This window comes from Nymphalis io, chromosome 2 (genome assembly GCF_905147045.1).
Source record: "Nymphalis io chromosome 2, ilAglIoxx1.1, whole genome shotgun sequence".
Classification (NCBI taxonomy): domain Eukaryota; kingdom Metazoa; phylum Arthropoda; class Insecta; order Lepidoptera; family Nymphalidae; genus Nymphalis; species Nymphalis io.
The window spans coordinates 11,286,506-11,303,363 of NC_065889.1; the positions used below are offsets into that span (position 1 = coordinate 11,286,506).

At 30.9% G+C, this 16,858-nt stretch overlaps 1 protein-coding gene across 3 annotated transcripts; it reads right to left on the reverse strand.

Annotated features, from left to right (window-relative positions):
• Positions 1 to 1,935: 1,935 nt before the first annotated feature.
• LOC126773456 (uncharacterized) lies at positions 1,936 to 12,602 on the reverse strand. Of its 3 annotated transcripts, none has more exons than XM_050494418.1 (15): positions 12,461 to 12,602; positions 11,965 to 12,024; positions 10,896 to 11,023; positions 10,007 to 10,070; positions 8,847 to 8,875; positions 8,165 to 8,183; positions 7,161 to 7,217; positions 6,782 to 6,891; positions 6,656 to 6,674; positions 5,763 to 5,819; positions 5,257 to 5,345; positions 4,939 to 4,957; positions 4,007 to 4,063; positions 3,618 to 3,727; positions 1,936 to 2,150 (listed from the first exon to the last, which is right to left on the reverse strand). In XM_050494418.1, exons 1-15 carry the CDS (start codon positions 12,491 to 12,493, stop codon positions 2,081 to 2,083), a joined length of 921 nt encoding a protein of 306 aa, XP_050350375.1. In that variant the 5' UTR covers positions 12,494 to 12,602; the 3' UTR covers positions 1,936 to 2,080. The 3 variants fall into 3 exon arrangements, with proteins under 3 accessions (XP_050350375.1, XP_050350369.1, XP_050350380.1); XM_050494412.1 differs by having other exon boundaries at positions 5,257 to 5,366; XM_050494423.1 differs by lacking the exon at positions 1,936 to 2,150 and adding an exon at positions 2,427 to 2,590 and having other exon boundaries at positions 5,257 to 5,366.
• Positions 12,603 to 16,858: the final 4,256 nt, after the last annotated feature.

Genomic DNA, 16,858 nt, shown 5'->3' on the forward strand with positions numbered 1-16,858 from the left:
GCCAGCCAGACAGCCAGTCAGCCAGCCAGCCAGCCATCATCAGCATCTTGGTAGAATCTACATTCCATACTTTTGCAGTTTTACATTCAATTTAATCGTACAACTTGACATTTTAAAAGTGCTTCTAAGAGTCTATTGAAATAAAAACCTTTTTGATTTTGATTTTAGATTGCATTAAAGCAAACTTTGGTATCTACATAAATAAATATTCATATGAAATATTTTTAAAAGAATTTCACTACACACACTTCACCAAATATTCCGATGTGTCAGCGACGTGAAAGGCGTGTGCATATTTTAAGCTTGTATATTCCTCTAGCAACCTTTCGATCTACGTATATTTCATGCTTTATAACATAAAAACATACGTTTAATTTATAACTATTATCTCATTATCCATTTATTGGAGTGATTTTACCAGTTTTAGGACTTATTACGATATAATACAATTTGTTATAATAGTAGAATGAAGATATATAATTAAAGAAACCCAATAAGCATGGGTAAGTAATATATATGTAGCTCCTTTAATAAGATAAATATATTTTTCTTATTATTATAACGATATTATATAACAACGAAGTATATATATATATAAACGAACGAAACGAAGCATATACTATATATATATATATATATATATATAGTATATGCGCCATGCACTCACTTGGTAGTAGCAATCGGCGGCATAAGAGTGATTTATACTGAGCGTTGACGTTAACTGACATAGAAGAGTGTGATGACGTTTGTCGTCACGACATACGAGTAGTACTCTGTTTCAAGTCAAGTGTAAGATTAAAACCTTTTTTTTATTATTATTTATTAAATTATCAAATAAATAATTTTTTTTTTTTTACTATTAATAGGCCAGCGTTTGACCGTTGTCTTGCCTGATGTTAAGCATCGACACGGTCTAAGTTGTAGAACGCTTGCCTATAAGAAACCTGTTTACTTTGGATTTGAAGACACCAACATTGTACCTATCGGGAAATACGGACTCAGGCAAAGCATTCCAAAGTTTCGCAGTGCGAATGATGAACGTAGACTCAAAGCGCTTACGTAGGCGGGAAATTTCCACTGTGTACCTATCGCGCTTTGGTCGTGCCTGGCCGTTCGATAGTAAAAAGGGGCTGGAAGAATCAGTTCATGTGATTTCTGAGCACATTCTGAGCAATATTAAAAAAAATCGAACTGAACTGAATTTTGAACAAGGATTAATAATTATGTTTAATATTATTTTTTGTATGTATATCGGATACGATTGTGAAATCAGATATTCGATGGAAAAATCGTAAGCATATTTTCAGGCCTAAACTGGAACTTGCCCAAGTCAGAAAGCTGACGTATGTGGGTTGGGTAATGGTACAGTTTGACATGTGACACTGACAACTTTATACTGAAGATGCACTTTTAATAGACACAAATTTTAGAGCTTTATATAAATTTAAAAAAGTAGGAGCCTATATAAAATGAAATAATTCAGTCAAAAAACAAATTAAGCTCACCTAACCTTTTTCATTTAAAACTACACTCTCCAGATTTAAACGAAGACTCCGTCCCCGCAGGCCATATCGTGATGTTTTTTAATAAATTGGATATCTGACGCAATTTTTTTGACGCAAAAAGTTTTTTTTAGTAAATAGGAATTGTAGATTCTATTTAATATATAGAATATTAGCACTCCAATATAACTCTTTGTTTAAAAGTAAATTTTTATCACTCTCGCCAAATATATAACATTAAAATTAATTGTAAAACTGGTATTAATTTAGGGTTGAAATAGAATATCAAAAAAATATTTGAAAACTAGTTTAAACGTAGTAATTTTTAGATTGATTATAGATCTATTTAAATAATAATTTTAAATATAAGTATAGACAGAAAATAGACAACTGATTTTAACATATTACACTTTGTTCTGAAAGAAAAGATATATTTAAGCAAGTAATATATATTTGCATATTTATTTATAATAATTTTCAATTTCAAATTAAATCTATAAATTCAGATATATATTTCGGGCCGGTGAGTCGAGTCAGTTATTATTTGTTTCCTAAGCCGGATATTATAATTCTCTCATTTATTTGACCATGTTATCCCAGTCTATATAAGTGGATGTTTCGGCTGATCGAAATTGACCTGATGATTCCCTGTAAATAAAAATATATATTATTTGATTTGTAATTAGGTCTTTGGTTGTTTATTCGGTTAAATAATATCAGTTGTTTTGCTTTAAATCATTAACAGAATAAGTACGGCATTGATTTGTTATGAAAAATATGAATTAAATAAACACGTATGAATAATATTCAATATTTTTATGTAATATATATTTACGTAAAATTTATTTATAAGCAAAATAAAACATGTTATAAAAATAATATACTTATTTATTTGACCATTTTATCATATGTTATTATAGTTAGATAAATTTCGTTTTATTCGCATTGATATGACACAAATCTAGAATAGAATATAAAGGCAAAAGATGATTTAATTAAAAAATTAGAGCATCTGAAGCCAAAATTTCGCCCGCGCGTCTCTAATACGCTTCTCTCGGCGCGCGGTCTCATTTATATGTTTTTTCTATCTACAACAAACAATATTGTATTATAATATATTTTTGGTTTGGGATAATTTTGTTAACCTTAATATGATATGATTTTTGTTGACCTTTTTCTCAACAGCGCTGCAGCGACTAATTTAGATAGCGACATATATAAATAAATACATTATAAGTTTGAAGTATCGCGGTGACATGAGAGAGTTTTTCGCGGAAAAAATAGTAAGCGCCAATAGCTTTTCATCGTTAAAAATAAAACAAAGAGATATTTCAAGAAATCCCTAATAACAGCCTTAAATTATTTGTAAATATAATTGATTATCCAGTTTTTGTCTTAATAGCCTATAACGTTACAAGTATAAATCAGAAAAATTTGAAGATTAGAGTAGTGAACATTTCGTAATTTTTTTCAATCAAGTAAAAGCCGAGATGGTCTAGTGGTAAGAACGCGTGAACCGATGAAACCTTAACTTAAACTTAACCGATGATCGTGGGTTCAAACCCGGGCAAGCACCACTGAATTTTCATGTGCTAAATTTGTGATTATAATTCATCTCGTACTTTACGGTGAAGGAAAACATCGCGAGGAAACCTGCATGTGTCTAATTTTACTGAAATTCTGCCACATGTGTATTCCACCAACCCGCACAAGTATAAATCAGAAAAATTTGAAGATTAGAGTAGTGAACATTTCGTAATTTTTTCAATCAAGTAAAAGCCGAGATGGTCTAGTGGTAAGAACGCGTGAACCGATGAAACCTTAACTTAAACTTAACCGATGATCGTGGGTTCAAACCCGGGCAAGCACCACTGAATTTTCATCTCGTACTTTACGGTGAAGGAAAACATCGCGAGGAAACCTGCATGTGTCTAATTTTACTGAAATTCTGCCACATGTGTATTCCACCAACCCGCACTGAAACAGCGTGGTGGAATAAGCTCTAAACCTTTTCCTCAAAAAAAAAAGCAGAGGAGGCCTTCAGCCCAGCAGTGGGACTTTCACAGGCTGTTACGGTAAGAAAATGGTATATCAATTATTCCAGTGATTACTGACATCAGCGACGGTGGTGGTGTCCGCAGATGCCAAACTTCTCTACAGTGTCCATGCTCATCGGGTTGTCCCGAAGGACAACTAGGTGGTACTGTTACGACGGTAAGTGTATTCTGTGAGGTAAAGCAAAAGGATTAGTAAAAAAAGATAGAATAAGAAATTACATCTAGTATAATAATTTTAATAATTAGGTAAAATCGATGACGTATAATGTTGCAAATATTGTTTTCTTTCCAAAGTGCGTTATATAATCAAATAAAAAATACACCTTAAAAAACCTACAAAAACCCTTTGTCAAGCCTCATATTGTCATCTTCATGGATAAAATCAGCGTTAATTAAGTTGACTTAACTCTCTTACATTCAAATTAAGTGTATGAAATGAAAAAATACCAATTGTTGAGTTATCCAGTTGCGAATTTTCTCTTTATCAGCCTGCGTTAGTTCATTCTACAAAAGGATAATACAATAATTATTATAAATAGTGCCTGTAACGTCGGATTCAGGGTCCACTATTTAATATTATATTTATAAAGTCATGATTTTATATTTCGTTGTTTAATTATTAGACTCAACTAATCACTATTTTTACTGGTGGTAGAGCTTTGTGCAAGCTCGTCTAGGTAAGTACCACCCACACATCAGATATTCTACCACAAAACAGCAGTACTTGGTATTGTTGTGTTCCAGTTTGAAGGGTGAGTGAGCCAGTGTAATTACAGGCACAAGGGAGATAACATTTTAGTTCCCAAGGTTGGTGGCACATTGGTGATGTAAGCGAGGGTTAACATTTCTTACAATGCCAATGTCTATGGGTGTTGGTGATCACTTACCATCAGGTGGCCCATACGCTCATCTGCCTTTCTATTCTATAAAAAAATTTAAATAAATGTTGGCTCCAAATATTTAATAATTATGCAAAGTTTAATTTTTAATGTTAACGTTTGCTTACGAAGTGCACAGGGGCTTAGTGATAGAAAATAACTAAATAATAAACTGGTACTGGCCCAGTTTTGGTTTATAAATCGACGTCTAATTTTATCGATTATTTAGAGATATTTTTTAGATTTTTATGTTTAGTTATGTGCCTCTTTTGCCTTTCTAAACATTTTTTTTATTTATAGGCAGGTCGACGAGCAAATCGGACATCTGATGGTAAGTGGTCATCACCGTCCATAAAGAATCTACTACCAATCATAAGATAGGAAATCACTTATTAGTCAAGCACGTCCAAGTATCATCGGCAGTGACATCCCTGCCCATGATAAGCTATAAGTCTAATTACAGAGGATCTATTTATTAGTAATCGTATATTTACAACTTACCTCTTTTGTGATTTTGTTTCTGATAATAAAACAAATATTGATTATTATTTACGTAACAATATAAGTATAAATTAGAAAATTCCAAAGATTAAAGCAAGAACATTATGTGATTTGCTTCTATCGAAAAAAAATTACGCCTCTAAATAAACGCTTAACAATTTTGCTTAAACGTTTTAGAAAACAAAAAACGATCAAGGTAGACTTATGATAAAAGTTGAAAAAATATATGTGATTAATAGATTTCGACTTAAAATTTATTACTATAATTAAACTTTTTTCACAAGCCAATTACTGGCAATTATTCTTATGATTACTTACATTAGTGGTGGTGGTGTTCGAGTACTTTCCGAAGCTTCTCTGCAGTTTCCGTTGACGTCTGGTTGTCCCGAAGAACACTTACGTAGCACCTTTACGGTGTTAAGTGAATTCCGTTACGCAACGTAAAAGAAATAATAAGAACAAACAGTGTTTAAAGCGGCAGAAACAAAAAGCACTTACAAATTTGCACGATAATTATTTGGTAACTGCTAAAGAAAATTTTATTCACTAGTTTACTGCCTAAGTATTAGTTTAAATATTTAATTATTTTTTTTCATCAGTTACATATTATGTGTGAAGTAGGTAATTTTTTTATCTTAGATACGCTCATTGACAAATATTGTTTTCTATGTAAATGTATCAAAACGTTAAAAATAAATCACTTTAACAGTAATTTAATGAAGCATGATAAAAGAAAGTTGCGTAATGCTACTTTGGATAAAATAAGCGTTAACTTAATCGACGCTACATTTTATAATCAAACACAAAATTTATGAAACATTTACCAAGTATTGAGACATCCAATCGCGTATGTTCTCGTTATCAGCCTGCTTTAGTTCATCCTAAAAAGGATAATACAATGATTACAAATACCCCTGTAATGTTGATATAACGTTTCACTTATTAATGTTATGGTATTAAAGTCAAGATTTTATATTACGTTGTTTAATTAATTTGCTCAGCTAGTCATTAAACAAATGCTAGCTACAAATATTTAATAATTCTGTGAAGATGCGAAAGTTTAATTTTTAATGCATAAGTTTACTTTTGAAGTTCACAGGGGCTTCTACCAATCACAAGGTAGAAAATAACTTGATAATATACTGGTACCGGGTCAAGTTTGGTTTATAAACCTACGTCTAATTTTATCGACTACCGGTTTGAAGTGAGGGTAGGCCAGTGTAACAGACACAAGGGACATAACATCTTAGTTCCCAAGGCTGATGGCGCATTGGCGATGTAAGAAATAGTTAAAATTGCTTGTGATGTCCACTTATCATCAGATGGTTCACATGTCAGTCTACCTAATTTTTATACTAAAAAAAATAAAAAAATCGGGCCGAGTCTCCAAAAGTACTGTCTCATTATGTGGGTCGAATGTACGATGAGCTACCGCTTACGAATAAAAGATGTAAACAGAAATCTAAAACACCTAAGAAGTTTGACAAAATAACGGGAGTCTTTGCCAGTGACTTTTGTCGAACACTTCCTGTTTGAAAATAAATTATATCTACGTAATAATCTAGATACCTAAAGATAAATATTCAAACCGGACGAAGTCGGGGCGGGCCGCTAGTAATTGGTTGAATGGTTTCATTGATCGTATAATCGTAATATTAGTTTTTTTAACTTTCTATAATTTGACAAAAAAATATTACTTTTATTTATGAATTCTTACCTCTTTTGCGCTTGCCTTACTGTGAATAAAATAAATAATGATTAATATTTTACTTTTCAATATAAATATAAATCAGAAATATGTAACTAACGCATTGATATCCGTTTAGTCTTATTCATAACTCACATTAGCGGTGGTGGTGGTGTCCGCAGATGCCAAACGTCTCTACAGTATCCATGCTCGTCTGGTTGTCCCGAAGGACAGTAAGATGGTACCGTTACGGCGGTAAGTGTATTCTGTGAGGTAGCGGAAAAGGATAAGCAACAAAAGATTGAATAAGGAATTACATCTAGTATAATTATTTTAAGAATTGGTTTAAACCGATGTCTTAGATTCATATTTTGGCAAATATTGTTTTATTTTCAAAGTGCGTTATATATACGAATATAAGAAACCTACAAAAACTCTTTATCGAGCATTATATCATCATCGTCATGGATAAAATCAACGGTAAGTATGTCGACTTCACATTCTTACATTTAAATGACATGTATGAAACATTTACCAAGCGTTGAGACAGCCAGTCGCGTAATTTCTCGTTATCAGCCTGCGTTAATTCATTCTACAAATGGATAATATAATTATTATAAATAGTACCTGTAATGTCGGTTTCAGTTTCCACTGATTAATATTATATTATTAAAGTCAGTACAGTAACAGCCTGTTAATGTCCCACTGCTGGGCTAAGGCCTCCTCTCCCTTTTTTTTTAAGGAGAAGGTTTGGAGCTTATTCCACCACGCTGCTCCAATGCGGATTGGTAGAATACACATGTGGCAGAATTTCAATGAAATTAGACACATGCAGGTTTCCTCACGATGTTTTCCATCACCGTCAAGCACGAGATGAATTATAAACACAAATTAAGCACATGAAAATTCAGTGGTGCTTGCCCGGGTTTGAACCCACGATCATCGGTTAAGATTCACGCGTTCTAACCACTATGCCATCTCGGCTTTTTCTTTTTTTATTAAAGTCATGATTTATATTTCGTTGTATAATTAATTGACTCAACTAGTCGTTAATTGAATGTTGGGTCCAAATCCAAAAGCTTTCGATGTTCACAGGGCTTCTTGCCATCACAAGTTACAAAATAACTTAATAATATAGTGGCGTATAGTATGTATCTACATATATATATATGTACGACTACCGATATTTTTGGTATTAAGTTCATTGCTGAGTGTATATTGCTTTTCTAAGCCATTTATTCACAATGACTGCTACTACGAATCACAAGGTAGAAAATCACTTAACGGTTTTAATGAAATTTGATTTACTACTGGTGTTAAATTAAAATTAAATATTTTATTATTATAATTAAATAACTTTATTGTACATTCAAAAGGAATAAAAGACAAATCAAGAAAAAAATAAATAGAAGAAAAAGCTTAAGAATAGTCATGCTATATAAACATAATTGCGGCTATAGAAATATAATATTTTAATATTTTTGTAGACTATTTTGCTTAAATTTTTAGAAAAATATTACTAATGTATTTATTACTTACTAGTCTTGCGGCTTTGTTCCTATTAATGAAAAAAAATATTGATTAATATAAAACTTTGTTGCAGCTTTTACATTGAAAGCTTTCTCGTGCGGCTTCGTGTATGAGGATTTGAGATGATGAGGTGGCCTATATTTTTTAAGTGTAAACTATCGTCACTATAATTGTAATCTAAATCTATCCAGACACTTTTGTGTGTTTGAATAACAGATGCCATAAATTAATTGTTTATAATGCTCGAAATAAATATGTAATTTAAATTTCATATAAACATATAAACAGTACAGTAACAGTAACAGCCTGTTAATGTCCCACTGCTGGGCTAAGGCCTCCTCTCCCTTTTTGAGGAGAAGGTTTGGAGCTTATTCCACCACGCTGCTCCAATGCGGGTTGGTAGAATACACATGTGGCAGAATTTCAATGAAATCAGACACATGCAGGTTTCCTCACGATGTTTTCCTTCACCGTCAAGCACGAGATGAATTATAAACACAAATTAAGCACATGAAAATTCAGTGGTGCTTGCCCGGGTTTGAACCCACGATCATCGGTTAAGATTCACGCGTTCTAACCACTAGGCCATCTCGACTTTTTAAGTAAATCTCGTGCGGCTTTCGTAGCAAACATATAAAATGACATACAAATATAATAAAATAAAAAATGACAAAATTAAAATATTACTTACAGATTAAAATACTTATTTTTTAAGTAATTCTGAAAAAATAACAATTATTAATTCCGAATTTATATGGTAAATTTTTATATTTGTTATTTTCGTGAATATAAAGGAAAAATGTTAGAATGTTCTCCCATGAACAGCATTATTTGTGATTTTTATCTCCTAGAGTTAACACATCAAATAATTTTTTACTTACTTCCCAACCGCGTTTTTGATATCTTTAGAGATTCTAGCACTTTATTTATTAGTGAAAACTGGCTGTATATACAATCGGTTATATATTTAAAGAATTACACTAACAAAGCTAAGAGATAATACAGTTCCAAGAATTCCAAGTTTATATCACGAAGTGTTATTCAGATGCCTTCTCTTGAGTACGAATTTATGTAAACGAATATAGACAATGTCTAACTAGCAGTGAATACTTGATGCCTTGTCGAATGGATGGTTCTTGTTTATATAACTGATTTATGGTTAAGGCAAATGCAACAGTTGACGTTGAAATCCGCATTGGAGCAGCACGGTGGACTAAGCTCCAAACCTTCTCCTCAAAAAGGGGAAAGAGGATTTAGCCCAGCAATGGGACATTAACAGGCAGTTACTGTACTGTACTGTACTGATCAAAAGTTTATTAAGATTTGCCTTTCAAAATTAAAATCTTTCAACTTTTTTTTCTGTTGTTTTTGTTTACTAATCAAACGATAAATACGAACTGAGAATAAAAATTAAAAATACTAGCGTTCTTGTCATGTTTTATAACATTATGTATAAATTTATACAATGTAATACACATTTCTCAGAAAATTTAGAATTTCAGCTTCAAATGTTCGGAGTAATATCAGTCGGTGATCCCGCTTTGTCCATGATAATGAGATATGTGGTTTTCTACGAACATAGCATGTATTGCTCGATAAATAACGATAATAAAACTAGATTGCATTATTATTTTTAATGAACGATAAATAGGATATTTTAATTAAAAGACCAATTATAAGTATTTTACAAATGATACTCCATTTGTTGTGCTTTGCAATATTTTGCAATCTTGAATGTTCTAGAAATAATGTGAACTTTGGATTGTCGATTATAATATCTAGTGTTTTTGATATATCTATCTTTGAAACGGAATGAATAAAAAAGAAATGATAAAGAAATTATATTCATACCATGGAATAATCTGGTGGGTTTCGTGGAAATCCGGAATAAAGATTGTCGTTCATAGCATTATATCTAAACAAAATATAATAATTACAATTAAAAATCATGTTTGGTAGACATTTCCCTCATTTGTAAGTTTTCTGTTCCATACAAATTGCTATTGAGTGTTAATAATATGTTGAAAAGAAAAGAATTGAGATATTACGTGCCTGTAAATAAACTGGCACAGTCAACCTTCAAACTGGAATACAACAACACCAAAAACTGCTGTTTATCGATAAAATATCTGATGAGTGGGTATCTACTAAGGCACAAAGCCTAACATTAAGTTAATGACCCATAATGTCTATAATATCCTCCAGACCGATTTCGTCCACAGCGGCCAATCTCAAGAGAGATTAACCAACTGTACAGGACATATTATAGTGTACAGGTACACTCTCTATTCCCTAACTGTCATGATCCGATGGACCGGAAAGAGTTCAGGTGCAGTTTCTAAGGTACGGGAGTGTAAAGATTTCTAACTTCGAGGCTCTGGGCTACTACTGGAAATTTACGACAAAAAAACTTTTTATTGACCTGTGATTTAAACCCAGGACCTCGGGATCGATAATGTAATAATGATGGCGTTGATATTCAACTATCCATGGAATTAATACATTAATTTCTGATTATCTTCAAATTTAACAATAGTAAATATTTTGATGTTACTTAACTGATCTTTGTTGTATGTACAAAATATTTTTCTCAAATCTAAGATTTAATATAAGTTCGAATATATATAAGTAATTTATTTGTTGTATTTGAAATTCCATATGAATTATCCTACAATCATTTTATCCAAATTATCAATATTGCTATAACCAACAGGTCTATTCATTTCTTTGAAAGACTCACCTTTCTAAGGACAGCTTTAAAAGTGTACGTGGTGGTTGAATAGCAATGTTATCTCTGGGCAGACTGGCTTGAGATGGTGGTCCGAACATTGTTATCAATTCACGAGGTTCGTATTGGTATAATCTTTTCTAAAAATAAAACAATCAAGATTAACTAAACATACAAGATAAGTTATTTAAAAAAAATCAAAAATATATAAAATAATATATCTTTTTACTGCACAAAAACACAATACATACTCCTTAAAAACAAATATAATAATAAAACTATTTATAATAAAATAATTAATAAAGGTGGAAATTGGATTACTAAATTAATATAAAATATAAACCAATATCATCTGGCAATTTATTTTCTCTTCTTAAAATGATTTATAAACAATTTTAAATTTGTTTTTTTTTATATATAAAATTATAAGAAATTATTTTGCAATTCCATATTTTGTAAAAAAGGTATGGCAACGATTCGGAGTGTCAGTCAGCTTGTAGTTCGTCTGTGTAGGTACCACCCACTCATCAAATATTCTACCGCAAAACAGCAGTACTTGATATTGTTGTGTTCTGGTTTGTAGGGTGAATGAGCCAGTGTAATTACAGGCACAATGGACATAACATCGTAGTTCCCAAGGTTGGGCATTAGCGATGTAAGCGACGGTTAACATTTCTTACTATGCCAATGTCTATAAGCGTTGGTGACCACTTACCATCAGGTGGTCTATATTCTTGTCCGTCTACTTATAATATAAAAAGAAGCTTTTATGCAAGAATATGATGGCCAAGTTGAGGCAATACTTCGTGGGTACACCCAAGCTGTTTAATCTTTTTCTTGCTTAGACTTGTATTTTGACTCATTGATTATGAATATATTAGACAAAATACTCTAGTAATCGTATAACATTGTTTCAATTGTAAGATCAAATTAAGCACATGACAATTCAATCGTGCATTTTAAGTTTTAACCCGCAATCTTTGGTTAATATTCACGTGAGCCATCAGCTTACTTACAACGTATATATTGAAATATATTTTAGAAAATTAGGTATACGATAAGGTAAAAAAAATTATCTTACAGCAAACTGCTCATGGTGACGTTGGTGGAGACAGCTGATGGTGTTACAAAGAAAAATACACTGAAACAAATTTTAATTAAATTTAACTTTATCTTGAATTTTTGATGGGAGTCAGAGACCCGATTGTTATTATTAAATTCTCAAAGCCATCCAATTTAATGTATATAGGTATATAAGTACTTTCTTTGGAATTACTTTCGCTTCGTACCGAATATTAAATAGTACGTTTGTATTAAATTTAAACGGTTATGTTCTTTATATTTTATCAAAAACATCGAAGAATTAAAATTAAATACATACATACTCGTTACGTAGAGATAAATATAAACATATTAATTGTTGAAATAATATTAAAACTAGTATAGTATATGATACACTGAAGTGTGATATGAATACATAGACATAATATGAATATTGTTATTACGTGGAAAATATTAAAGATTTATTCGTTATTTATTTCATTTACACACTTAACATAGTAAATAAAATAACTCACTTTTATTATGATGAAAAGTATAGACTGTTTCATGTTTGCTTATGCCCCGTACTGTATTACGCTTCTATCCTAACTGCAATAGACAGTGGAAATTTATTTATTATGTTCGATGCAGAACTATTAAAACTCAAGTACCGTGAAATTATGGTGCGTTAATGCATTTTCACGGCATATTAGTGTATTTTATATTAGAAAATTAACATGTATATTAAATACAAATGTGTAATACATTGATGCAATACTATTTTATATAGGATAATAAAATTAATATATTAATTTTTAAAAAAGAAACGTTTAGTTCCTTTGGAACTAAAATGCTATGTCCCTTATAACAGTAGTTACACTGGCTCACTCAAATTGGAAGACAACCATACTAAATATTGCAGTACTTACTATCTAATGCTTATATAATATAATTTTTTTTAATATTACAATATTAAAATTTAAGGTATAGCAACTAAAGGTTTGTTAAAAGACTTTAAACCTAAAATTATTGAAATTGTAAATAGCACAAACTTTATGTAAAGAATTTATATAAGATTCAATATATTAACATTTTAAAAACATAAGAACAAAAAATAAAATTGAGTAGTAAATAAAGTTATTTAATTTCATTCTGTTTAAACAAGATCTATTTTTAACTGAGCACAATCATGTCTGGAAAGAAGCATTTGATAGCTACATATCAAATGACAATTTATTCGGTTCTAAGTAAGAATATTATCTTTGAACCAAACAAAGAGAAGTATTGTTTATTTTCATCTCAGACACTCATTTAACATTCTAACCCCGTCACTTGTACACACCCTTATTTGATTGCACCCGATTGCAAGTTTTGCTATTGTAGCCATTTTATTTAATATCAAATCTCTTAGACAAATACATATTTATTTAGATAAAGTTACGTAATAAAAAATATATGGTTAAAATATATAATTTTATTAAACCAAAGAAATTCTACTTAGCCGAAAAAGTTGCTATTTAATAATAATAGTATTTAAATCTAAACACAATTTTTTTAAAAATAAATATTTTATTTAATAATAATGAATATATATCAGATTGTATGTACAAAGTAACGCTTGCGTTTCTTCGAAAAATATAAAATGGAACAGCTGTGCTATTCTTTCAGAACTGACTTCTTTACTCGTCCGTGAAATATTGACAACCGACTTATGGTTATAAACTATTTTGATACGTGTATTCTTGAAATATTATAATTATAATGGTCAATATCGCTTCTGACATTTCACGAGGGTTTTCTGCGGTGAGTTTCGAGTTTTCTAGCCCTACAGAAGATATAATGTTCATTTTGTTATATAGTATGACTTATATAAAAGTATAACTGCGTAAAAAATTATAACCACAGCGTTATTATTATATTTATTTTATTTATTTATTTATATTTTAAACATATACATTTATTATAAACATTTTGACGTACATTAATCAAGGGGTTAGGCAGCATCTGGCATTGTCAATTATATAACATGTGAGTATATGATACCACATCTACTATACCACATCTATAATGCCATTTTCATCTTTTATTTTAATAAATCTGCGTCTCGCTTAATTTGCTGAAACATTGGTTTTATTATATTTTTATTAACGATATCTAAGATAACTTGGTAAACATATTTTTAAAATTAAAGTTTATCAATCCATGTTTAAATTAATGTCGATTTGTTTCAGTTTCGGTCAAATTAAACGAAATGAAAAAAATATAAAAAACTATGATAGTGAAAACAAATTAATTATAATAAACTATAAAAAAAAATTATTTATTTATTTAAAAACTTTTTTTGAATGTGGTGGCATTGTGTAGTAGGAACAAAAGGCGGACTTAATGCCTAAAGGCATTCTCTACCAGTCAACCTTTAAATATTTTATTAAATCTGATCGCCTCGGCTTCGCAGGGATAGAATAGAACGGTTATATTGAAGGACAAACATTACAAAGAAAAAATTCTTATTATTTCTTGCCAAGTACCTTCGTGGCTGTTTTTTTTTTCAATTATTATTATCGAATGTGGCAAAGGGAGGAGGTTCATCTGATGGAAAGTGGATATCTGCTTATTATCTTGAGATTGGGCTTTGTACAGGCCCGACTGGGTGGATACAACCCACTCATCAGATAATTTGCCGTTAAGCAGCAATACTTAGTATTATTGCGTTTCGATTTGAAGGTAGAGTGAGCCAGTGTAACTACAGGCACAAGGGACATAGCATCTCAGTTCCCAAGGTTGGTCGCGCATTGGCGATGGAAGGAATGGTTATTATTTCTTACATCGCCAATGTCTATGAGCGGTGGTGACCACTTACCATCAGGTGTCCCATTTGCTCGTCCGCCTGCCTATAACATAAAAAAAAAATACAAAGAACTTGCAGTTTCATTGCCAACTATTTACGAAGGAATTCGCTTTTTCTTAAAGGTTCCCAAATTATATCAGGCATTCGTAGAACAACTCAAAAGTTTCATAATAATCGGATGAATGATTTAACAACGTGAGGACCGAAATGCAAACATTATTTTTATTTATATAAGTTTTTTTTTTAAATAGGCTTAGAAAATCGATGAACACTTATTACATACAGATCCCATTAAACTTAATCGAATAAAAATAGCTTATAAGTAAAACTATAAAAGAATTTATTCCAAAAAAAAGAACGAACGATAAAAGCATTTCATTCGATCAATAATATATAATAATATTTCAGGTAAAGTTGGCACTAACGCCAATTCAATTTAGAGAACTTTTAGCTTTTTATCGCTGTCAGATAACATTTATGACCTATAATTAGAGATTTTTACTGATCCTTTTTTATTTTAGTGGAGTTAAGAGTATTATATCAGAATCATATAATATTAAAAATTTCACTAAGTATATTTAATATATGTATATTATATATCTCGGAAGCGTTTCTAACGATTTGACTCAAATTTTGCCTTTAAATGTTTTGCTTTTTAAACGTTAATCTCTCCTAAAATAATTTTTTTTTCTTCTCGTCCTCATAGTCCGAAAGGATGGTAAATAGATATGATCAGAAAGTGCTTAAATGCGTCATCAATAGCTTTACTTGCTTTATCGATTTATATATTATCTCTTTATTTATACTTGTTTGAAAATAGAAAACTAAATCATCAACAAAATTATTCTCTAGCAGGACTGGCCGTGCTAACCGTATAATTCTGCCAATTTTTTTACATCCAGTGACGATGATGACTTGGTCGTAATCGTTCCAAACTCAAAACGAGAGTCAATTTAAAGATACCCTAGCCGATAGTCGCGTGACAATTATTGCAGGTGCACTCTCATAATCCGATTGAATGGCAAACCCAACACGACCGAAGAGAGGACCCATGCTTTACGTGTGCACTGAGAATTTTTTGACTAAAAAACCCCAATAAATTTTAATGGTTCGGACCATCTAACTATCTACCATCTAGGGACTTTGGGGCTTGAGCCAAGGGCCTCGGGATCAGTGGCCTTATAGCTAATCACAGTATTTTACATGCAGTATATATATATATATACTTTTCTCGCACCAATTTGATTCCTCTTAATTGTGTTTCCATATCAGTAAGGGAATTGTAAGTAATGTTGTATTAAGATAAGACACTGTTATAATAAAACTTTATTTCAGTGATTCTGAAACGACCTTTACTGTACCTGTACTCAACGTTGTTGAGATTGATTATTTTCAGAGTCGCTAGGAAAATGGATTTCAAAGCAATAGATGTTCCGTGAAAAGCGTTTGTGCTTCAACACTTACACAAAGCATCGTTGTCAGTTCAATTTTATTTTTAAAAAGATCCATCTGTCATGCTGGTTCTTGAAATACTGTAGAAATATTTTGATGATCTTATACTTTTATAAAGGAAATGTAAAGAAATAAATAGTGGGTTATAATTTAAACCAATTTTATTTATTTTTTATCAAGAATGCTTTCGAGAATATTGTCATGGTATTTTGTGGTAGTATAGTATGGTAACACAATACCTTGTTGGTATCACCAAATATACAAAATATCGATTAACGATCAAATTGTCTAAAATTTTATTCGTTTTTCAAAGTATTATTTGAGTTTTGTATTAACCGTGGGCGAAGAAATTAAAGGTTGAAATTTATACGCGGTAATTTATAATTCAGTTCAATTGGTACATGGATCAAAAGTTCCGACTTTAGACATAAATCTATGTGACCTTTAATTTTGCGTTCCATTTATATAGCGTAATTAATATTTTTGGTGAAATTAAAAGTTAAAGGATGTGTCAATGTCCTACTTTTAATTAACGCTCTAAGAAGGTTATTAAGGTTGTCGCACTTTATTTACGGAGTAAAAAATAGATAGATTATTCATGTACTAAGCATCGTTAAAAATTGTTTATTAAAAA

Excerpts from the sequence above, each read along its gene's own strand:
- LOC126773456 (XM_050494412.1), bottom strand. The coding sequence starts at position 12,493 with ATGAAACAGTCTATACTTTTCATCATAATAAAA. Across the intron at positions 12,025-12,460 it reads TACTTTTCATCATAATAAAA|TGTATTTTTCTTTGTAACAC; the intron begins GTGAGTTATTTT and ends AATTTGTTTCAG. Across the intron at positions 2,151-3,617 it reads ACACCACCACCGTCGCTGAT|GGAATCATCAGGTCAATTTC; the intron begins GTCAGTAATCAC and ends TTTTATTTACAG.